Source organism: Acanthochromis polyacanthus, chromosome 18, assembly GCF_021347895.1.
Source record: "Acanthochromis polyacanthus isolate Apoly-LR-REF ecotype Palm Island chromosome 18, KAUST_Apoly_ChrSc, whole genome shotgun sequence".
Classification (NCBI taxonomy): domain Eukaryota; kingdom Metazoa; phylum Chordata; class Actinopteri; family Pomacentridae; genus Acanthochromis; species Acanthochromis polyacanthus.
The window spans coordinates 28,818,875-28,835,138 of record NC_067130.1 but is presented as its reverse complement, the minus strand read 5'-3'; the positions used below and the strand labels follow the sequence as shown (position 1 = coordinate 28,835,138).

The 16,264-nt window shown below is 40.2% G+C and overlaps 1 protein-coding gene across 2 annotated transcripts in view; it reads left to right on the top strand.

The window, feature by feature from the left end:
* The window catches only part of man1b1a (mannosidase, alpha, class 1B, member 1a), a 43,451-nt gene extending 27,187 nt beyond the window's left edge, over window positions 1-16,264 (top strand). For both annotated transcript variants that reach the window (XM_022191008.2, XM_051938184.1), the window contains 4 exons: window positions 1,024-1,144; window positions 1,360-1,554; window positions 6,226-6,357; window positions 9,724-16,264. In XM_022191008.2, the coding sequence (XP_022046700.2) occupies window positions 1,024-1,144; window positions 1,360-1,554; window positions 6,226-6,357; window positions 9,724-9,933 (658 nt within the window). In that variant the 3' untranslated portion in view covers window positions 9,934-16,264. The remainder of the gene's footprint in view (window positions 1-1,023; window positions 1,145-1,359; window positions 1,555-6,225; window positions 6,358-9,723) is intronic.

The window sequence follows — 16,264 nt, the reverse complement described above, 5'->3', positions numbered from 1 at the left end:
TTCCTAGTTTTCGTCTCCTACTTTTTCCTCTTCATTATCTTCTACTTCTGCTTCTTTTTGTTTTGTGCTTCGTCTTCGTCTGTCTTTTTCATCTTCTGCTGCTTCTTTTTCTTTTTCAAATTCTTCTACTTCCTCTGTGTATTCTTCATCGCCTGCTTTTTCTTCTTCTGTTACTTCCTCTGCTTCTTTGTCTGTTTCTTCATCTTCGTCTCCTTTTGCTTTTTCATCTTTGACTGCTTTGGCTGCACAGTGGAGTAGTGGTTAGCACTTTGACCTTGCAACAAGAAGATCCCCGGTTCAAATCCCGGCCTGGGCCTGGGATCTTTCTGCATGGAGTTTGCATGTTCTCCCTGTGCATGCGTGGGTTTTCTCTGGGTACTCCGGCTTCCTCCCACAGTCCAAAAATATGCTGAGGTTAATTGGTTACTCTAAATTGTCCGTAGGTGCGAATGTGAGTGTGATTGTTTGTCTGTATATGTAGCCCTGCGACAGACTGGCGACCTGTCCAGGGTGTCCCCTGCCTTCGCCTGAGTCAGCTAAGATAGACTCCAGCACCCCCCGTGACCCTAGTGAGGATAAAGCGGTGTATAGAGAATGGATGGATCTTTTACTTCTTCGTCCTCTTCTTCTTTTTCATCTTTTTCTACTTCTTCTGTTTCTGCTTCATCTTATTCTTCTTTTGCTTCTTTTTCTGCTTGTTCTGTTTCTTCTTCTTTATCTTCATCTCCTGCTTTTTCATCTTCTATTTCTTCATTCTCTTCTTTTGGTTCTTCAATTTCTTTTTCAGCTTCTTCTTCATCTTCTTTTTCTTGTCCTTCTTTCCTTCTTCTCATCCTTCTACTTCTTCTGTTCTTGTCACTGTAGTTATTTTCAGACACCAAAGACAAATCTATTATTGTGTTATTTGTGATATCTTATTACCCAGCCTCCTACAGAGTCATTACAGACTGATTCATAGGTCTGGCAAAAATCCTGACTTATTATTTATGCCACTAATGTTTCCTCTTCACATGTTTTGTCCAGTCTGTTGGAGGATTACCTTCAGGCCATAGAGGGAGTGAAAAAACACCTTGTAAGGAAGACGGGGCCCAACATGTTCACCTTTATTGGAGAGTTGTCCCACAACCGCTTTAACGCCAAGATGGTACAGACGCTCTTTCAAAGTTTACTGTGTTTAGAAAACAAAGCACAGGAACATGATGGTCGTAGGTTATTTTTACACTGTGTCAAGTCATCCACAATTAATAATGATCTTGTAAAATCTGTCTGCAGTCAGTCCAGTCAATTCCAGTTCCCATCATGACTCTTTAATTCTTTCTCTGCATCTTTTTTTCTCGTGATTGTACGTTTTTTGATCAGGATCACCTGGTGTGTTTCCTGCCGGGGACTCTGGCTCTGGGGGCCCATAACGGACTCCCGGGGGACCACATGGATCTGGCTGTGCAGCTGATGGAGACCTGCCACCAGATGTATGTCCAGATGGAGACCGGACTGAGCCCGGAGATCGCACACTTCAGCCTGCAGTCCAGCGACGGGCAAGATGTTCTCGTCAAGGTAAGGCTGAGAGGGCAGAGATTAGGGATAGAACGATATGGGTTTTCTGTAACCGATAGCGATTATTGATGATCATGAAGGACGGATAACAGATAATTGGAACTGATATCCATTCAATGTAATGTATTTATTAGCGTGTGATTACAGAAAATCTGACATTCATAACTAGACTTCTTCATTCATAAGGTGACTAAAAGTGAATATGTAAAGGAGAATAGGATAGATAAAATTACGACACTCCTGGCTGAGATTGATCAGTTTGTCTCCTGCTGTTTTTCTATTTTCTTAATCTTTCACTGTTTGATCACTTTTATTGCCCACTGAGGTCCAGAGCTTAAAGCATTATTATTTATTGTTTTTCAGACTCTGTTTCAAGCTAATCTGTGGCTGCCTTCCAACGTAACCATTAGCTATTAGCATAGCCGTTAGCTACTGTGAGAGAAGCTAATTTCCTGGTTTGTGGCAACACCTTGAGGTTTTTGAGACATTTCTGAGACCACAGAGTGACGAGTAGAGCATTTAATTCATCAACAATCGGTTGATAATTTACCAATATTTGAAAAACCATCAAATATCGGCTGCGATCATCAGTCTAGCAAAGGTGACACTTGGTTGTCCACTCAATTTATTTCTTCATTTCTTAGTAGTAGTAGTAGTAGTAGTAGTTGTTGTGGTAGTAGTGATACTTTTCACTTGTAACCTCATTGAGTCTGCTGTATACTGTATTACATGACTGTTGCCCTCAAGGTTTGTTTCTAAATTCTCCAAAACTCATGTTAATATTTAGCTAAAACACCCCAAAAATTCACCTAAACGAATGAGTGAGAAAGAGGACTGTGTGCTACAGACTTGGTTTATGTGCGAGTTAAGGACATATCGTGGTCTGATCCAGTAATGCAGAAACTCTGCTAGTCTTGTGGGGCCTTGTATTGGTTGAGGTGTTCAGGCATACCTCGTTTAAGTTCTCTGATCCACAGCCTTTAAGCAACACTTATCACATTACCCCAAGCTTAACAGTCACTTCATATCATATAACTGAAATCAGCTCTCACTCTGTTTGAAATTCTTTATAACGTCTAAGCAGTTTACATATCAGCAAACTTAATTCACTACTCACGAAAAGTGTACATCTACCTCTGCACCGAGGAGCTAATTTTTGTTTTCAGGGCATCATCATACCAAAGCACAATCCTGATGAAAAGCTGGTAGCCAAAGACAAATACAGTTTTGAAAGAATTGAAAAAAAAAATATTCCAAAGTGGAGTAACTCCAAGGTTGCTCACAGTAGAGCTGGAGGCTACAGCAATCTAAATTCTACCTTCTGGAAGGTTACTGCATTGGTTTAAACTGTTTCATGAGGGTTCGTTAATTAATTTTGAGGCTGTGCTGTTGAATTAAAGTGCAATAAACTAGAAACTTATTATACAGTTGTGTGTGCATGTGGATTGTATTACATGACTGTTGCTGCTCAAAGTTTGTTTAAAAATCCCCAAAACTCAATTTAAAATTTGGCTAATTCCAGAAATAACAAGCATGGCATCTGAGTGTTTTTTTAAAAGGCCTAAACAAATAAATAAACGCAACAATGAATGTTCTGCTGAGCAGCAATCACGACAACTATTTTCTCTCATTCCAATCTCTTTATCTTCTATGAAAACAAATTGATGTCTTTCTTTCGCTGCTCAAAACACAATCAGCAATTTTTGAACAAGAAAAGCTGGAACTCGTCACGTATTTTTGGGCAAACATGCAGAAAAAAGACTGAAATTGTAATAATTTGTTATGAGAGCCGTGACCATCACCTTCCTCACCCTCCTCGGGACTCATTTTATTTTTCATTAACAGCTTCAGGTTTATCAACACATTCAATATTTTTTGCTCTTCTCTCCACCACTGCCTTCATTAACCTCAAATATAATTAGGAAACTCTTTTAGCATACTTTCAGCTCATTCATATTCCCAGATTAAAGACTAAAGGAACAAATGTTAGATCCTGAGGGCTTTATTACTCCTTATGAGTAATTTAGAGTGAACTAACCACTGCTAAATACCCGCCTGCTCATGTTTATTTTATATTAACAGATTTTAATATAAAACAGACTTTTTTTAATCCATCTGGTCCACATAGATAAAACTAATGCAGCTTTACACGTCTTTTTATAGCACCAAATCATAACAAATGCTCACTCAGGGGACGTTACGATAGTAAGGTCAAGACTGTACAATATTACAGAAACAATTCCCCCTTCAGCAAACGGTTGAGGAGAGAAAAACTCTATTTTAGCAGGAAAAAACTCTGACAGAAGCAAACTCAGGGAACTGCCTCGAACCAGATGGGGTGAGGAAAGAAGATGAGCATTGAAAAACAACAAACACCAAACACTGAGCAGGTTGTTTAGGCCGGTAACCGTGGATCAGAAACATGCAGCTCTGCAGCCAGAGATACAAGCTGAAAGGTAGAAAGAGGACAAAGAGGACGAAGCTCAACCTACAGGGGAGAGAACACAGGATATGCAGCAGAGGCTTATAAATTCATGGAATTTGAAGAGAGGACAGTGGAGGAGACTGAGCTCCTATAGCAGCAGAACTAAAGCATGGTTCAGGGTCACCTCATATAAGCAGCTCTAATGAACGACTGACCCATTATCAGGGCCAATATTCTGCATTTTTCTAATTATCGGTGTCTGTGGCTTTATTGACTGTTCATTGATAACTTAAATGTGCTACTTCAGGTCTGATGCAGCCTCCTCTCTATGTCTGTTTCACTCTGTGGTCTCAGAAATGTCTCTCAAGCAGCAAAAACTGAACGAGAAACACGAGCCATGAAGTTAGCTTCTATCACAATGGCTAATGCTATGCTAATGGCTAGCAGCTAAGTTAGAGGGCAGCCACAGATTAGTGTGAAACAATCTGGAAAACAAAAATAATAATGCTATAATATCTGGACCTGAATGGGAAATAAAAGTGATCCAACAGTTAGATATGAAGAAAACAGAAGAAGAGCAGGAGAGAAATTAATCATTCCCAGTCGATCGCAAATATATTGGACAGATGTCTCTCACCTTATTGCTCAGGATGGCCAGCCAAATCTTAGATGTCACCGGTAATGAATCTGAGGGCTGAGCGGTAAACTGAGAGTAGAGATGACATCAACATAGTCTCGAACTCGCTTTTTAATATTTGCTTCTTGCAGAACAGAGGAAAAGAGGCTCTGTTTTAATTAAAGTTCCCAATTTTCTTCCAATATACAATTTAAATGTAAATTTTTAATGCTCTTCCCAGCCTAATCTTCCTAACCTTAAGAATTCATAGAATGTCTGACTCCTGAACACAAACTTAGCTGCAGCTGAAGTCCTCTGCATGCCATTTTTTACTTTTGGAAACTCCAGGAACTGTAAATTAGCCTGCAGTCTGAAAGCGAAGTGCTCTTTTAGGATAATATTGTGCTATGATGTCTACAAGATACCATAGAAATTGGTCATTAAGGACTTTGTGTCTGCGAAGAAGGATTTTAAATTCTATTCTGGATTTTACATGGAGAAGCTAATGTAAAAGAAACATCATTCTTTTTGGTTCATGTCTGGACTCTTGCTGTAGAATTTTGGATTAACTTTTCAACAAGGTATTGGGACATCCTGGTAATAAGGGAATACAGTGGTCCAGCCTAAAGTTACAGACACATTGAATCGTTTTTCAGCATCAATCTGAGACAGGATGTTCCTGATTGTGACAATTTCATGAAAGAGGAAAAAGCCATGCAGGAGACTGCTGGCTTATGTGTGAGTTAAAGGACATATCCTGGTCTGAAGTAACTCCAAGGTTGCTCACAGTAGAGCTGGAGGCCAAAGCAATATGAATTCCACCTCCAGAAAGGTTACAGCGTCGCTTTTAAGCTGTATTGCGAAGTTGTTCATTAATTTTGAGGGCTGTGGTTTGTGGTGCTTGAATTATGCTGCATGACACTCGGGGCTGTTTTCCAATTCTAATCCTGCTTTCATTATACAGCCAAAGGAATAAAAGTCAGGCTTTGTTTGAGAAAATACAATGCCTGACTGTATATGTGGACTTCTCAGTACTGTGGTTTGTTTTAAAAAGATGTAAAAGATGATTCCTCCGGCCTCAGACCATCTCTGTTTGATTGGCTGCTCCCGTGAGCAGTGTTTCCATAACCACTCAATAGCTGGTTTATCTATTTTTTATGTATTGTTTTATTCACTTGAAACTCTTGTTGACAAAAAGAGGTGCATAAAAGTGAACCTATGGGTGCCATTTTTGTGTTTTAAAGTTTTCAGACTCACAGATTTTGAAAATATCACTGTTTCTTGATTCTCCATGATTGAAGCCTTAACTAATCTCTATTCTTTTTTTGTTTTACTTTGATCTCAGTTCTCTGAAGAAAGCATCGAAAATATGTGTGCCACAGCTGTCCAAGATGTCTGTCATATTTCAGTCATACGCTGAATTTTGAATCTGTCTGCCCTCGACTTGTATTTAATCTTAGATGTAGCTCCACTCGTCGATGCTGTTCTCGTGATAAGAGCTCTTGAAAGTGGCATTTTCAATTTCTGTGAGTCTCCCTGGCTAAATTAGGAGTCAAACTACAAAGCTGATGTTTATCTGATTTATTTTTTATTATAATTTTTTATTGACGACGTCTCCTGTGTCCTCCAGCCTGCAGACAGACACAACCTGCTGAGACCAGAGACGGTGGAAAGTCTGTTTTACATGTACAGGTTCACCAAGGACACCAAGTACAGAGACTGGGGATGGGACATACTGCAGAACTTCAATAAATACACCAAGGTACAGAGCACAGACCAGCCTTATCTTCAAGTTTAATTACTTTTATTAACGGCTTAATTACCTCTAAAAGCCTTATATCCTCCCTTCTGATTGCCTAGAAGTGCTGAAAAGTTTTTCATGCACTCTGTACAGTCCATTTCAGTCGCCGTAAGGTGGATTTTCAAACATAAAAATGCGCAGACAATCAGGATTTAGTCGAACAAGATTTCTTCCAACATCAAAATTACATGTAAAACAGTGCAAACGGATTACTTGGGGAAAAAACAAAACGGTTAAATTAGAAAACTACAACAAAAGCTCTATTTGCACAGTGTCACCTGGGGATCTCGTGTAAATTGAGAAATTACCCCCTCCGTCTGTGAATCGTGCAGTGCCTTCTCACAGCATAAGGGAAGTCATTATCCACGGATTTACTATTAATAAGCTGCCACATAATAGCTGTGGAGCCTGTTGAAAAACAGCAAAATGTTCCCTACCCCATGCTGCTGTGCATGTCATCCATCTAATCATCCGTGGAGATTTCGCTCCTCTGATGGATTTGGGATTTCTGCGAATGGGTCTCCATGGTCTGTAGCTACATGAGCCACCTCAATTTGCACCCAGGAGGCTCCAGGTTTTCATTTAAGATTGACAAGGCTGCCTCTATAATTCAGGATAGGGATACAGGCAGAAGAACACAGTGGAGAAACAAAAAAGATGTACCCAAAAAAAATGGCCTCCAAAGCACATACATCAACTCCCACTGTTTGACATGTGATTTGCAGTGAAATTTATGATTTACAAATTACATTTTTGGCATTTTGGCATGGGATTACGATCACAAATGACCTCCACAATTATTACAAATGAGCAGAATTAATTTACAAGTGCCACTGCAGCCTCCTTAATTCCCAACCAGTAAATAGGCAAAGAAAGATGCAAATAAAACAAAAAAACCTGCAAAAAAACATCAGAAATCACAAATTCCGGGGCTAAGTCTATGTGGCAGATGATTTGCGGTAGAATTTTTACTCATCAAAACATCCCTTGGGGGGGTGGAAATGTACTATTCTTGCTCCACAATTCCCCTCCAATTTTAATGCACCACACTAACTAGGGAATGGGTGGTTATGAGGTGAGGCGTCATTAGACGGGACAGGCCCCAGTGCAGTGTTGTACTGTGGTCCCCCGTCTATGCCCCCACCCCGCCACTACTTCCACCAATTTTAACAAACTACATACACATTCACATTTTGGGCTTGCGGGGTGACTGGAGTGGGGGGTTCGTTACCCTGTGCTCTGCCTCACCTGCCCCCAATTCCATTGCACCACACACACTTGTATATACACTTGGGTGGGTCACATTCACGGTGCAGGGCTAGTGTTCACCAGTTGGGGAGCTGGTGAACCAAGTAACAGGGTAAGATCACAATAGGTTTACTGGCGTGGCCTCCGGGGCTTCTCCCTGCCGGGCCCGAGGGCCCGGGTTGTTGTGCCTTCCCTGGTGCTCCTTCCTCTCCCTCCCTCGGTATCACATCTTTCCGGGCGGCTGGGGATGAGCTGGGCTCGTTTGCCCTTTGGGGGAGGGGGCAGGTGGTCGTGGGGGAGGTGGGGCTGTGGGGCTGTGGGCCGGTGGGGCACCATGTGTGTCTGCTATGACCCGTTCTGCTGCGCGGGCCTTGGGGCTCTGGCTGTGTCGATGGGGGTCGCTCCGGGTTCCCGGGCTGGCTCTCTGCCCGGTGGCTCCTGTGGGGGGGCGGTGTGGACCTCCTTGGGCTGGAGGAGACAGTTCCCTCCTTTTGGTGGAGGTTTTCATGCATGCCAGACCCACCACACCAGCATCTACCAAAACTCAATAGACTTTGTTCATCCGGTCGCTGAGTCAGTGGAGGTTGCTGGGTTAGTGTCTGTGGATCTCACTCTGCTTTATCTATCCTTCTTGTGGCCTCCTGACATCTTCATGATTGATCCAGTTGGGATTCTGTTGTATCTGGTGTTTGTGAAGGGTCTTAGATTTGTAACTGGTTTCAAGGTGTGAATTAAAGAGCACAAATAAATAGAATGCACCTTTTCTCTTAGAACACTGCCTCACTTTTTTGTCTGTCCTGTGTTTGTTTTATGTTTCACTTGGGTGTGCACAGCCCTCAATGGCGTAATGTAGGAAACGGCTTGAAATAAACATGATAGGTTAATTTGCCATGAGGGCAGGTGATGGTCACAGTCACAAAGAAGAAAAAAAAATGCATGAAGCTTAAGTAATGACACCATGGTTGGTTGGTGTCCTTGAGTGGATATGCAGACAAAAAAAAAAAAAAAAGAATTTTTACTCAAAAGATTGTATCTGTATTTGGAATTACCAATGCATCTCTATTTTTCATGAAGGGGAAATAACAGGCAAAGAAAGATGTGAGAATTTTTAAAAAATGCACCAAAAAAACAAAAACATTACCCCCAAATCACAGATGCCAACTCACACAGGACTAATTCTGTGTGGTAGGGGATTTGTGGTAGAATTTTTACTTTACAAATTACAGATGTTGCAAATTTGCACATAATAGGATCACAAGGAACGTCTGGGATTTTTAAATATTTACCTGATTTCTTTTGCAGTTGTCAGAGCATTCTCCATAACTCACATGTGGAAAATAGGCAAGGAAATATGTAGAGAAAACAAAAAAACACTAAGATTTCCCTAATTTACAGAAGCCAACACCCACGGGGCTAATTCTATGTGGCAAGTGATTTGTGGTGGAATTTGTACTTTTAAAAAAAAAGGCAGAGATTAAGATCACAAACAACCTCTACAATGCAAATTAGCAGAGGTCACTATATAATACTAGTCTTGTGCACATAGGGTTAGTTAATTTTTCCTTTATTTTTTCGCTAGGACAGTGCACAGTTAACAGTAGTTGCACCTGAATTAGCTAGCAGCTAGTTAGCATCTGATGTCGCTGGGCAGGAACAGAAAAAGAGCAATACTCCATAAACAATACAAAACATAACAATCTGTCAGTGTGAGATAATAAATCCAATCAATAAAAGTTAAGCCTTGGCGATGACAGTGTGTTGAGGCTGGTTTTAAACCCCATAAAGCTTCCTGAATCTTTTATACTTGTGAAATTCCACTTTTGACTGCTTTAACTGAGAAAGCAGATTGATAAAAATAGAAAATAAAAGCTGTCTTTCTGAACAGAGGTACCTGATCACTTCTAGAAGATGCTAAAGTCCTATCTGGCCTGCCGTTGCCTGGCTGGGCGAATCATCCGCCAAAACAATAAAATAGGAAATTGTCTAAAAGTTATCTTTCTTTTGTTGTTTTTGATAGATTTCTCTGCCTCCTAGTGGGGTTATTAACTTCTTGACCAAACATCTCCCCTACTCCTGCAGGTCCCTGACGGCGGCTACACGTCCATAAACAACGTCCGTGACCCCGTTAACCCCGGACCTCGGGACAAGATGGAGAGCTTCTTCCCGGGTGAGACGCTCAAGTACTTATATCTGCTCTTCTCTGACGACATGGAGCTGCTCAGTCTAGACAAATATATCTTCAACACGGAGGCTCACCCTCTGCCCATATGGCCATCGCCACCGAAGTGAAGTCGTATTACAGGAGACGTCTGTAAAAATACATCAGGACCACAGAGTCGGTGCATCTGAAAGCAACCGTCCAGGCTGAATGAAGCAGATCTGTGCTGTCCACCCGTGCTTTGATATGTGAAGGAGTTTGATTTGGGTTTTTTTTGGTCTTTATTTGTGATTTTCTTCATTTTTCCTAAGGAAAAGGTTTGTGACAGAGCTGGTCTCTAATGTAAAACTTTTTCGCAATAAGGTCAGGCGAGCTGCACACTTTACTACTTGGGTGACTGGGGTAGTTTTTGTATGTTTGTTGCCTGTTGCCCGCTCATTCGTCCTGCTTCGTCTGGCTGTGAAAGAACAAATTCATTGTGTTAAACCACTAATGTTTGAAGGTTCAATAGCCAGTGATCAAAATATAAGAAATATGTTCAACGATTTATATTTCACAGATAGTTATGGTGGAGGAGTCGCATTTATTTGTCTTGCATTGAAACTTTCTCACAAATGAAAAACTACATTTAAAGGGTTTTTAGTGCAGCACCAAGGGGGCAGATCAGTACCCAACTGAGAGGTAATTTCAAAATATATGCATTACTGTTCAAAAGTTTGGGGTCACCCAGACAATTTCATGTTTTCCATGAAAAATAGCACTTTTATTAATCTGCAAACATAATTTAACTGGGGTTTTCTAATCATTTATTAGCCTTTCAACACCTTTCAGCACAATGTAGCATTAGAACACAGGAGTGATGGTTGCTGGAAATGTTCCTCTGTACCCCTATGGAGATATTCCATTAAAAATTAGCTGTTTCCAGCTAGAATAGTCATTTACCACATTAACAATGTCTAGACTGGATTTCTGATTATTTTAATGTTTTCCTCATGGAAAAAGCTGCTTTTCTGGTTAAAAAAAATATAAGGACATATCAAAGTCACCCCAAACTTTTGAACTTTAGCATATAATACCAAACATGTATGTCTCTTATTAAATAAAGACTTCAAATGAAGTACTAGTACGATTATGGCAAGATATAATAAATTAAAACCATATTGGTGGTATAATTAATTAAACCCTGTTCGGTTGTTTGTGGACAGATTTTATTCTTTTGGTTTGTCGAGCTTCCAGTTGATTCTCATTGGGGGTTTTCAGACTTCATTCCTCTTGTGCTTGGTTTGTTAAGTTACCTGATGAAAACAACACTCGTTATCTTGGTCATTGTTACCAATATTGGACAGGCTAGTGACAGACGGCATCAGTTTTGCTGATGTAGCTGCAATTCTTTAGATCTGAAAAATAAAAGGTAATAATGGTAAAGCTTCGACGACATTAATGCTAATTTTCTTGTGATTTCTACATTTAGAGATAGGGTTGTTGGGTTAGGGTTAGGGTTCTTTCGGTCATGTCTACACCAATTGTCCACAACATTCAAACCGCCTTCTTAATATTGTGTAGGACCATTTCTTACCAGTAAAACAGCTGTGAACCATTGGAGTGTGGAGGAGGAACGTCTATTGGCGTCTTTATGCTGTCTGGCAGCGGGATGGTAGCAGATGTTTTGGATTGCAGATTAGATTCTCTGTAGATAGAACTTGTTCCAACACATCTTGAGAAACTCAATCTGATTTGGATCAGGGAGGTTTTGAGGTTGCATCAACGCCTTGAGCTCTTGGTCGTGTTCCTCGAGCCGTTCCTGAGCAGGAAGCTATTGTGGATGTGCTTAGTCTACAAAAATATCTAGATACATGATGGGCATTGGTATAACATCCACATGAACACCAGGACCCAACGTTTCCCACCATAATACTGCATTTAATACAGTATCTGTGGGTTTCATGTTGTGGCTGATCAGTGTTGTTTAAAAAAATGAAGGAGTCCTGAAGGATTTTAGCTACACGGCTAATGAAAGCTTGTTTCAGTGATGGATACATTCATATATTCCTGTGATTTTATTATTTTGCATTGTTGCTGTAAAGGAGCATTTGTCAGTTGGTTCATTTATATCATCTGTGGTCCCAGTTAGTGGTTATGAATATATTCACACTTGTTTTGTATTATATGAAGGAAAACTAACGAGGGCCCATATGGAGTCTTAAATTAGCTGTGAAGTTAGATCAAAACAAACACGGGGACATTATACGGTATTGATTCCAGTGTGAGACAGTGTTTGTTTTTTTGTGGAAGTCAAGGTTTGAAAAAGTGGGGGTCATGTTATATTCAAGGACTCGACTGTTGCGTGTTCACAGCATCAGATCCTGCTTTGGTATGGAAACTGTGTAGCACACTGTCTTGTACAGAGTCTGTTGAATTATGGACTGTCTGTGGCCTTAATGTTACCAGTCTGCTGGCTTTTTAACTTCTTTCATAGACAAATACAGGCTATAAGGTGAAGTATACGTACCCTCCATTACTGCGGTGGCACCTCACTAGTAACCTGCATAAAACACACTAATGACTGTACAGGGAACCGCTGCTCGGATCTTTTTTAATCAAGAAATCTATCCAGTCCTGCTCTGTGCTGTTATCTATTCCTCCAGAAGGAAACTTTTGGCAAACTTTGATGAGAAAGTAAAAGCCACAAACTTCTACTCCGTGAAATATATTCAACTTTTACCAAACCTCCAGTGAATCTGCTTGTTTCAGTGGCATTTTTGAGCTTCATGTTGAGGGAATAAGACTGTAATCAACCAACAAACTTCTGTTTATTGATTCCACTTTTACACAGTCATGCGTTCAGGGTTTTGTAGTAAGTGTTCCTTTTCACCTAATTGCAATGCACAAAATTATCAAGTTTGATTATTTAATTAGCCTAGAAAGCCATTCCTGTTGGGTTCAGTCAGTGCACTGAACTTTAATTCTCTCAGCACTTGATTTTGGAGGGTGGTCAGTTGGAGGAGGCACAGCTGACTGCAATTAACCCAGAAAAACGAGATTTCGCCATCAGTGTAAATGCGTTTAGTTCTGCTGCTGCAGTAATGGCCGCAGCTCTTGCAAGCGGGACACATAAACCATCTGTCAGATGCATTTATGGAGAGGCTTTGGGAGTCGAAGGGTTGTGGTCCTGCAGGAATTTCATGTGACGAAGTAGAAAATAGAAATAAATTAACAATGACTGAGTTCTGACAGTGTCCTGATGTGTTTACTATGAAGAATTATGAAGAATTATGGCGCCGGTGGACGTTAAGAAGATTCAAATGGTCCAAATCCCCTCAAGATACACTTTTTGGTTAGTATTTAAAGTTTCACTTACTGTTCAGTGAAGAAGGTGATTAATGATACCTCAGGGAAACTGTATTTTCTCAAAAACAGACTTTGGTAAAGAGTGGTGGGTCATAGTCGCTCCATGTTTGGGACCCGTAGTCACTCATTCATCCTCTTTTCACAGGCGATTGCTCAAAGGAGTGAACTTTTCTCTTTTTGTTGGATTGTTGAAGACTTTTTGATTCATCGCTGTTTTGCAAAACCCTCAGTCCCTGTCAGATGTTGATGTAGAGCAGTGTGAGGCGGCTTCTTTATCATGTGTCAGACCTGGAACATCAGTTTTGAAAGCCACCTGCTTCCAAAACCCCGTTTTTTATGCCATTTTGCACCAAATCGTCCACCAGAGAGCCATACGGACCCACGTCATTGAATGTGCACTACATTTGCTCTGCTGTGCCTCTATAGATGTATGTTGTTGCTATCGACGGTAGTTTGATTTCTTAAGTACTGCTGCATCAGTGGTGTTTATTTCTGAGCGAAAAGTTTAATTTAAGGCGTGTATTTTTACTTGGGGTGGGTGATGATACAATATGGGTGTAAATATTTTGTGTAAATGGTTTCTACTGAATCAAACTGAGAACTTTCTGGTCTTTTGTTTACTGTCATGTCGTAAATCCTTAATTTTAAGCTACTTAAACTGGTGTTTTGGTTGTTTTTCATGGCTAAATTTATGGTCTTTCCATCCAAATGTGACCTCATGGTGGCACCAGAGGAAAAATCGCGGAATTATCGACAAAATCGGACGTTTTCATTGCAACCCATCAAGCAGTTTTCGAGAAATTTCCTCCAGATATGAACAAAAACGACCAAAAAATTCAGTTTTTTCTTGATTTAAATCCCAATATTTGCCCACATCTTCTGTGAAAAGACTTCAGTCCTGCATGCGGCTGCCATTAATGACTCTTAAACATTCATGGAGTCTGATAACAGATTGATTTTCACAAATTTTTCGCCCTCCACAGCAAAGGGAGAAGAATGAAAATGCTCATATGCTAACATCTATTCTCCAACTCACAGTGTGTCATTTACAGTATTTCGTGGTTTATTAAATCTGTTTAATTCGTGCTGCGTAAGTGGCGACAATTAAAATGAGGAATTTATTCCAGAGCAAAGAGGCCGAACAAGACATACATTTAATTTCTCTATTAACCTTGAGCTAATGTGACCAGACGACCAGACTTGACTGTAAAGGAAGAGTTACGGCGGTTAGAAGTGTCACTGAGGCGCAGCTTGTCTCGTATAGTCTGTAATGTTTGCTGTGACTTTCACTGCAAAGACAACTCCTGAGTACTTTTTATCTAGAGTTCTTCTATTAAAATTCTCTTTTAGTCATGCAAAAATGCCAACATGTTGACAAAATGAAGTCTACGTCTAAAAGAAACTGATAGATCCAGCTCCAGATCTCATGGATTACAAAAACAGCCGCTGACTTCAGAGTCTGAATATGATTTGTTTATTATTCCCAATTTAATTACGCCACAATTAATCCTGCCAGCAACCTTTCACACTTCAAAGGATAAGGCTGCATTTTTTTTTAATTTTTTAATTCTCCTCAAATCCCCTGAAAACCAAAAATGTGTTAGTCTCACTGCTTTCTGATTTTAGTCCTGAATCTGCTCCCAACTAGTGCTCCAAAACCTTAAAAACGTTCATAAATATGAAATAAACTGTATTTTAATATTGAAAAGGGCTCAAAACTGTTGTTTTTTTCACGTAACACAATTGTCGGACTATTTTAGCAGTGGATTAATCCACATTTGATGCTCACCAGGAGTCTATATGTCAGCCGGTGGAACAGCACGGCTCACTGATGTGTTTTTAATCGTTTCTTGATTGCAATGAAGATCTACAACATGGAGGGAAAAGATAAACAAGGCTTTAGATACACGGTAAAACTCTCACTGGATTTACTGATCAGAAAAATGTGATACCTGTAGTGTCTTATTACAAGATGAGATTCTTCAGAATCGGTTTTTATGATGTAAGGAAACCTTTTGTTGGTAGATTTGACCTATATTAAGTTTTACTGCTACTAAAAAAACCTTCATAAAGCCGAGAGTTCCACCGTGTTCTGTGTCAACTCACAGATGTGGAATAACGTGCAGATTCAGTAAATGTCAGGATGTTAGAAGATAGACTATAAATAATCTCAGCCTCTTTAGCGACAAACCATTAAGGTCACATATTCGTGATTTTTCTGTTTATGGTGACAAGGCAGATAAAAGACCAGAAATGACTCATTTAGCTGCACACTAAGCTCCCCACAGACGCTATTTAAAATCACTCTGCTTTCTCAGTTCACTTTCTAATTATTTTTCACGGCTGATTCTTCCACATAAAAGGACGGCGTGGTTTTTTTTTCTTTTCTAAAAGCAAATTGGGCAGTCTGATCTCACACTTTTATAAAATTGTTGTACATCTGATTCTGCAGACGTTGCACTGCATAATCTTGTCTTTTGAATCAAACGGAGGGTTTAATGTACAGTATTTTGTGAGCTAATTGCTTGAATCTCACACTTGTGATGCTGATTATTCTGATTAATGTGAATCCAAGCCATAGCAGAATGACAGCTTGATTATTTCACCGGAGATGTGGGCGATGAAGCGACGGTGTTTGTCGCTTCCTGCCTGCTGAGGCCGATGCTTCACTTACCGTGACCCTGTCGGGGTCCAAACACTTGGATCAATATTGGTTTTGCTGGTTCCATCGACTAATTGAGCCATGCTGGAGGAAATAAAAACACACCTTGACACAGCAGTCATGTTGCTCCATGATGACCAGCCAGTATGTTAGACCGAGAGTCGATAATTCATCTGCATATTTTGAAGACATGCTGAAGTGTTTATTTTACTTATTCAGTTTTTGTACTCAAACAAATGAGTTGTCAGAGCTGGGAGCGGTTTGTTTTTTTAGCTTCCACGGTGCATTGTTTGCAAAACTTTCCTCTTTTAATGTGCCATTCATCAAATCTGCATTCACTGTACAGACGAATGATTCAGCACTTTGTAACTCAAATCGTGGCTTATTGCAATGTTCACTCAAGTCTGACTTTTTCATGACCACAGAATTTTTCAATAAAGCTTTTCAGTGAA